Below are 7,701 nucleotides of genomic sequence, written 5' to 3' on the forward strand. Positions count from 1 at the left end.
CTCTACAATGCAATGGGAAACTATTTTTGGATATGTATGTACAGTTGCACTAACACTTCGTAACTTCAAATGACATTAAATTCAGAATAAAATGTTTAATCTTCAGAGAAGGTGGTGGATGTGAGTGGTTTTCACACTTGCCAACAAGGTCGATAGACTCTTCCCAGCATACACCTGAGGACTACAGGAAAAAAAGGAGCTTGAAAGTTTAAATCATCAAAGAATCAGATTTCTTATGGCTTCTGTAAATATTAATTTAAGAAATGCTCCCTCCCCCATACCCCAAATCATAACAGTCATGGAAGTCTCTAAATGAACCTTTACCAAATTGCTATATTGATATTGCAGTGTACTTTACCAGAATGAAATAATTTTTCATGGAAAAATAAAACATATTTACTGTCAAAATCTCTTCTTCCTATAGGGAATTTAGCTGAATTTTCTTCATCTGTAGTCTCTCTTTCCTCTATTGACTCAATATTTTGAAATTCAGTGTCAGGTGGAAAAGCCATGGCTCCCTTCAGTGCAGGATAAGGTAGTTGCTTTCTACCTAAGTTGGTTAGCTGAACATGATTGAAGAAATCATGTCTGGAACCTCTGTCCTGTTTTGAGGGCAGACAAGAAGTTTATTTAAAGCCAGTTGTATCACATTTTGTTCTTTATACTTCAACAGTGAAGTTGCTTTTTATGTTTAAAAATCATACATTAATAGTAATGACCTGTATTACATCTTTGGCCAAAATGGTTTAATTGACATAATTAAATAATGAGTCTTGTGTTTGGCAATGTTAAAAACCTGTTGCTGCATACAGGGACATCATCAAATATAAATATAAGTTTCTTCTTATCCCTTCCCCCCACTCTCATCCTTCAAGTTTTGGCTACTATTTGTGAAAATCAGATTTAATTAAACTCTCCAAGTTACACATTTAGAATCTTGGCATTACCTATATAGAGTTGAATTTTTTTTTTCTTGACTATGTTATGTTAAACTGATATTTTTATATATTTTCCTGGTTAATGCTTTAAATTGTTGTACTTGTTTTCTAAAGGAGTATAAATTAATTTCAATTTTACAATTAAGCCAAAATTTAAAACTGAACTCACCAAAACCTTCATGTTTCCAGCATTCTTATCACTGAAAACACTGCTGTCTTCAGTCTTGTAATGCTTCAGCAAAGGTATAGCTCCCCTACTGATACTTTTGTCTCCATCTTGTAGAATTTTTCCTAGATTTAATGCAGTTAGCAACAAATCTTCATCTTCTACCTCTTGAAGAGACTTTGAGAGTAGAAAACCTTGAGAAAAAAGAGAGAGAAAGGAGAGAATTAGGATATATGATGAGATGCACATTTTTAGTTATTTAACTCTTGTATAGAGGTTTGGCACTTCTTAAATTCTAAGAAAGCTTTTCCAGTGGTAAAAAATTGTTTTCCATTTCTGGAATGGCACACTTTATATATTTTACAGGCTGAATGGAAACTACTTCAGTGGCTGACGAGTTCATGCTTTTCAAATGACTCATTTTAAGGAGTAACCTTTTCCATAATCCTTCTAATCCCACCTGTTTAGAAGTAAAATATTTCTTTGTCATACCTAATTTGTTTCTTTGTGTGTTTTTAGAGCAGATTAGTTCCTTTTGGTGGATCAGTACAACAAAGTTTACAGAAAAATTGATGTCCATTTGTGCTGTTTATAAAGCCTTACCTCTGGTTAAGGCAATTTAAGAAGAGGAATTAATCTATATAAGTAAGCAGGATTGTTGAAAAGCTGTGATGCATCATAGTTTTGATCAAAACTGGATTCACTAAAGAGCTGAAATTCTGGAAATTTGATGATAGCTTAGACTACTACTGTGTTAAATCTAAAATAATGTGTATTTTGATGTCGATGTCAGGTTACATTATACAGAGCTAATGGCTAGAAATATTTATTAGTACGTAATTAACTATGTTTGTATTTTCTTACTGAAAGTAGACCTTTCTCTGCTACAAATATAACATAGTCAAATATGCTTGCTAAGAATGTAGAAAGAAAACTCCAGATTTTCATTTAAAATGCCTTTGAAATGTATCTACTGCCCTGTGGAAGGAAATGTAGAAATTTCTGCATACTGTTGTCTTGTTACAGTTTGATGGGGCTGTGGTTTTTTTTTGTTGTTGTTGCTGGCTGTTTTTGTTTGGTTTGGGGTTTTCTGCTTTATCTGGGAAGTGAATAGGGCCAGCTAAAATTGAGCTAATCTCTTAATGTCAGTGCTAGAAACCACACATTCGTTGACTGTTGACTGTGTGTCTCTTAGCTAGTACTTCAGGTTTTATTCTTTAGCTTAGTGCTGGGAACCATGCTGCTATTCAAGGCAAAGCACTAGGAAATTGGCCACTGTTCCCTGCTAAACTTCCTGGAAAAGCACCTGCATTGCCAAAGTAACTTCTTGGTAAGGTATTTCATGGGAAAATACCATGCTGGACTGAGCAGTTTTTTTGACTAAGATTTTTGGTGTACCATCTTTTCTCCAAATGAAAAAAGTGCATTTAATCCTTTTTGGGCAAAGCATCTCTCTCAAACAGAATTGTTGCTTTTCATTGTTTTCATTTCCTTGCTCTAGAGCCTGTACTTGCCTTTGTGAAATTGAAGTGTTGTTTTTTTTTTTTTTTTCCCTTTGACTTTAAGTACCTGGCCACAGAGGAGACAAATTTGAGAGTTAATTGTACATTGTTTAATACTTATTCAATCTGTTTGCTAATTTTTGCCTCACATTAAATATTTCTACAGTTTTGCTCAATTAATAAAGCAAAAGCCATGTATGCTCTCTTGCAGGTACTTTTCATTTAGCTCAGCCTTGACAGAACAAGAGGAGTGCTTTGGAGGTGTGTTGGCAGCAAGCTGTTCTTTTTCATATGTTGGTCTATCATTAAGAGTTGGAAAACAAGCTATCAACCCAGTAATTGTGGAGGTGACAGGAGCTTCTCCTCTGAAGCTCTGGCACCCACAGGTGTGCAGCATCTCACATGGGGCTCACTTTCAAATGCTTCTGTCGTGTAATACAAAGCACAGCTCCAGTGAGTACAACTGACCTGGATCATTCAGAAAGTCCATCTACAGCATCTGGCTGGTTTTCTACTATGAGACACAAGCTGTCTGTGAATGAATGTGAAGTCAGGGCAAATTTATGGTACTTGCCCCAGGACCTTCTACTGCTTCTTGAAGTAGTTGTTAATTTAAGGAAGCTCCAAGGTGATTCTAGTGATAATGAGTATAAACTTCTAACTGGGCTGCCAAGAAATGCAGAGCACATCTGTAAATTCAATGACTTACCAACTGCTCTGAACAGACAGAAAACATTTGTACACCTGCAGATATGCTATGTGTGTTGTGTACACCTCTTCATAATGCCTTGGGGAATCCTAGCACACTAATGTCTATGCTTTTATTTCTTCCTCCTGCATCTTTCAATGTCAGTAAAAATGTAAAATGTTTTAATACATCAGCTTCTATGTTTTATTTGGACTTTTTAAAAATTTATAACTAGTATTATTAACCCAGTAATTCTTTCAGAACAATAACAATTCAAGAAATTCTTCTTGCTTCCACATTGCATCTAGTCACAACAAAATATGAACACTTAACATCAGAAATCTCATGTGGTATATGTAAGTAAACAAAACCTAGGTGATAACATGCCTGGACTTTCTCTGTACTTGTTTGAATTCTTCCAGGAATGGGTTGCATAACAATTGTAATAGTTTCATTTTGTCTTGTAACTACTATAATTACTGTGTACATGTGCTTGAACTTAATTCCTAGTATTGACTGAAGACTAAATGAAGCAGGGTATGTATTGTATAAAGTCAATTATTTGCTATTATCAGAATTGAAAAAAACTTCACCATGTCAGAGAAGCTATTTAAGCAACCTTAATAAATCATTTTAGTCAATCTTAAAATAGTGCAAAACCAATTGGTCAATGTTAATTTGGCCAGTGGCTTACTACTTCTGATTTTAAAGATGGTTGGGTTTTGTTTTGTTTGTTTTATTTTTAGTTTGGATCTTGTACATATTATACAAACAGCTGTATTTTAGTCTGATTTGTGGAAATACTAATCCCTTTTTGTGTATTGTTCTGCCTAAATACCTCAGTGTTTTAGTTCCAAGCCCTTCCAACCAAACCTAACAAGCAGGTGTTAAAGTGGAGATTCTCTGTGCTAAAAATGGAAAGAGTGTATCAGCAGTTCACAGGGCAGATAAGAGCTAATTATTAGACTTCATTATTGACTGTAGGAAATTAAGACTCTTGCCTAGCACTGTTTTGTTGTTCCTCCTGCTGAATTAGTAGTTACCTGGAATCAGTAAATTGATTTAGCATTGAAATATTATATTGAAATAGGCACAATGCTGCATATAAGAGATCAGCTCTGGACTTGTGCAGGAGCACAGCTCTAAATGTTTGGAGAACCTAAAAGTCATCTTTTTAAATGTGTCAGGAGAATGTACAAGAAAAGGGTGGTGGTGAAACGCCACAAACTAAATGATTTTTACCAAATTCCTGCCCAAGATCCAGGTTATCTGAGGTTATAGTCCTCTGCGGAGTTATAGTCTGTGTATTTATAGAATGAAATGTTACATTTGTGTTACAAATTAATTTCACAGTTGCGAAGATATTAAAAGTATTTTCTGCTGTTTGTTTTGAAAGGCATTTCATAATTTCATTTGAAGCAAGTACATAAAAATGTGAATATTTCTTAAGGAACTCTGCAGCAGTAGAAGAGAACAATTTATGCATAGTTTCTTCTAGCAAAGTTAGTGATAAGCATATTGATCACTGCGTCTGTCCCTTTTTAGAATTATTTCTACCATATAAAATGGTCTGTTCTTGTAGGAAAGACTTGCTAATACACTATGTTTAGAATTAAGCAATTCACTATTTAGAAACAAATTAACCCCCCTGAAATTTATCCCCCCCTCCCAACAACTAAGTTTCTTCTTCTGAAAGACCTTTTGCAAAGTAGTCTATATGTAAGTCTATTAAGGATGCCAAATTAATAAATGAAGTGGAAAGAGGAAAAGAGAGATTGCTCAAGCCATAGTAGGCTCTTAATTAAGGAAAAAAAACCCAGTGGTGATAGTGAAATATTCTGTCTTCATGTAAAAATCTGCATTTCTGAGAGAAATGCCTGTGGACAAAGCACACTCAATTATTTTGTAACCAACCAACAGCAGGAACTTCCTTATGAGAACAATAAGGAGGATAAAAAAGACTGGGCCCTGTTACTTTGCAGGCAGATGAGAGGATTTCAGCCAAGAAAAAAAAAAAAAAAAAAAAAAACCACAAACCAGAAAAGCAAGAGGTGCAACTGCAATTTTGAGCTTCATTTGAGCACAGGATGTCTGTGAGAGGCTTTGGAGCTGGCTATCCATTGCAAACCTGCTAAAATTCCTGTGTTTTCTATTCTTCACCATAACTGTTCATATGGTTTTGATAGTGCTGAGAGGAGTAATTTATTTTGCATAACTAACATAAAGGGAGGAATACTTTTTTTAGGAATGTTGATTCTTGAAAGCTCTTTACCAATGGTGCAGGAACGATTGGTGGATTAAGACCCCTACAGGGCAGTGTATGCTCTTGTTGGTACACAATGATGGTAAGACTGACCACAGCTGGGGTTTGAGAGGAGCAGAGCAGCAGTTCTTCTCTTTACTATTATATGAAAGGGGTCTAGGTAAGGTAACGAATGTTATTATCAATATTTTTCACATTATCTATGGATCTTATTGATGATGTAGTTGTGTTCTACACATGTCAGTCCAGGTTCTCTTACTGGGCTGGATCCTTTAAGTCAGCTTGCATGATAAGATGCAGCTCTCGTGTAGACAGAAGAATGAATCCAATTCATTCTTCTGCTCACTTTCTTTTTAGCAGAGCAGTTGTTTGGTAAATTGGCACTTCATCAAAATACAAATAATTTACTGTTGGTCACCTGAGGTTTTTTACAAAAAATATCAATGCTTATTTAGGTTTTTTTGTTTGGTTGGTTTTTTTGTTTCTTTTTACATTTCAGTCTCTTTTAATGCAATTCCATTTTCATCAGAATTGTTTCTACTGATGTTTTTTTCTTATGACAGAGTATAATTCTCAGTTGTTTGGAATCTTGTTAGTTATGGAACAATAATGCTGCATTGTGAGTCCATGAAATATTTTTACACTGTTTTGAATGTCAGGTACATTTTTGAGATATGCTATTTTGTAAGATATTCCTTAAATAAGTCAGAGGTGTTTACACACAGAAATGCTCTAGTATAGTTTTCACATGGTAAGCTGAGCCACATACCTAAGATGTTGGTCTGGGTTTTTCCTTGTGAATTCTGGAAAAATAATCAGATACCTTTTAATTCTGTTGTTGTGAAGTAAAATTTAAAACCTACAAAGATCCACCAGGTATTCTCTGTCTGGTTTGCTGTTCCAGTCTGTGATTTTGGCTGTTCTACTCTTTACTCTATTAACAAGGGTTTGGAACCATATAATCTTTGAGGCCCTTTCCAAATCAAATCATTCTGTGATGCTACTCTTGCCATTCCTATGGTATTAGCACTATAGTGTACAGAATGTTACAATATGTGTGTTCTCTTAATTGTTGTGCAATGCTTGTAGTTGTTATCCAAGGACTAGGAGTGCCTTTGATTTAGTGACTCTCGTATCCTTGAAGGTATTTTCTTCATAATCTATGCTAGCAATCTAACCAAATTGTACCTGCTTCTGTTATATCAATTCCAGTCATGTCTTTTTCATCCCAAGTATGTGAACTTTGTGTATGATTGAAACATCTGTCTCACAGACTGAGGAAGAGGAATTGCAGGCTATTAATCATACAGTTTCTACTGTGTATTACCTTTGTCTGCAGAAGAGACTGTGCTACCACTGATACTCAAAAGTACAGCCAGATACTTATAAAAGCTCTCAAGAGTTCCTACACAGAATGGCAGTCACAGTGGAGATTCTGATGGAAACAGTCCAGGAGAAATCAACCAAGTTTCTGGACATACCACATCCCTCTATGCCAGCATGCCTGGTAATTCCCATAAATGAGGACCTGTGGGAGTCAGCCAAATTACTCTGGCAGATGTCTGCTTCTTTAGTGTTGACAGTCCAGATGGGTGGATTGTTGTTATCCAGTGCTTTCTGCAGGCTTTGAACAAGTCTTTATGCTGGCGCCAGGACTGTTAGCCGTGGCAGCAGTCCACTGGACAAACGAGCATCAAGGTCTACAAAGAACAATGCCACAAGGTAAAGAATTGTGCCAGATGTTACTTAATTAGAAGCAAAACCTGCTTTAAGTTATCTTATTCTAGCTATGATCTGGTGTTCTAATCAGAGATGTCTTTTATGGAAGATAGCACTGCTGTCAGTGAAATACCAATCATCATTTGCATTGATATAGGATCATTAAAGGTTTACCTTAGCTAGAGTTTTGTATTTTACAAGACTCAGTTATTTCCAAGCAAAAAATTAAAATGTTTACCCAAGGATATCCCTATGTTTAGCCCTTGTTTTACATGCCCCATATTTTGACTATTAAGTGTCATTTTCCCAAAGGTAATCAACAAGAACTACCTTCTTTGATAAATGTACTGCTGCAATAACCTTTGCCAAACATTATGGCTTAAGCTTGATCGTTCATTTAGTAGCCAGGTTTTGGTTAGAAGTAA

At 35.5% G+C, this 7,701-nt stretch overlaps 1 protein-coding gene across 1 annotated transcript; it reads right to left on the minus strand.

The window, feature by feature from the left end:
- Positions 1–43: 43 nt before the first annotated feature.
- PMCH (pro-melanin concentrating hormone) lies at positions 44–7,184 on the minus strand. Its single transcript, XM_021536722.4, has 5 exons — positions 6,969–7,184; positions 5,651–5,655; positions 1,108–1,298; positions 401–602; positions 44–181 (listed from the first exon to the last, which is right to left on the minus strand). The coding sequence occupies exons 1-5, from the start codon at positions 7,073–7,075 to the stop codon at positions 132–134; spliced, it is 555 nt and encodes a 184-aa protein (XP_021392397.3). The 5' UTR covers positions 7,076–7,184; the 3' UTR covers positions 44–131.
- Between the last annotated feature and the right edge of the window lie 517 nt (positions 7,185–7,701).

The sequence above is a fragment of the Lonchura striata genome, chromosome 1A (assembly GCF_050655825.1).
Source record: "Lonchura striata isolate lonStrDom1 chromosome 1A, ASM5065582v1, whole genome shotgun sequence".
NCBI lineage: Eukaryota > Metazoa > Chordata > Aves > Passeriformes > Estrildidae > Lonchura > Lonchura striata.

Excerpts from the sequence above, each read along its gene's own strand:
- PMCH (XM_021536722.4), bottom strand. The coding sequence starts at position 7,075 with ATGGGAATTACCAGGCATGCTGGCATAGAGGGATGTGGTATGTCCAGA. Across the intron at positions 603-1,107 it reads CTGGAAACATGAAGGTTTTG|GACAGAGGTTCCAGACATGA; the intron begins GTGAGTTCAGTT and ends CCCTCAAAACAG. Across the intron at positions 182-400 it reads AGGAAGAAGAGATTTTGACA|TCCTCAGGTGTATGCTGGGA; the intron begins GTAAATATGTTT and ends TTTTTCCTGTAG.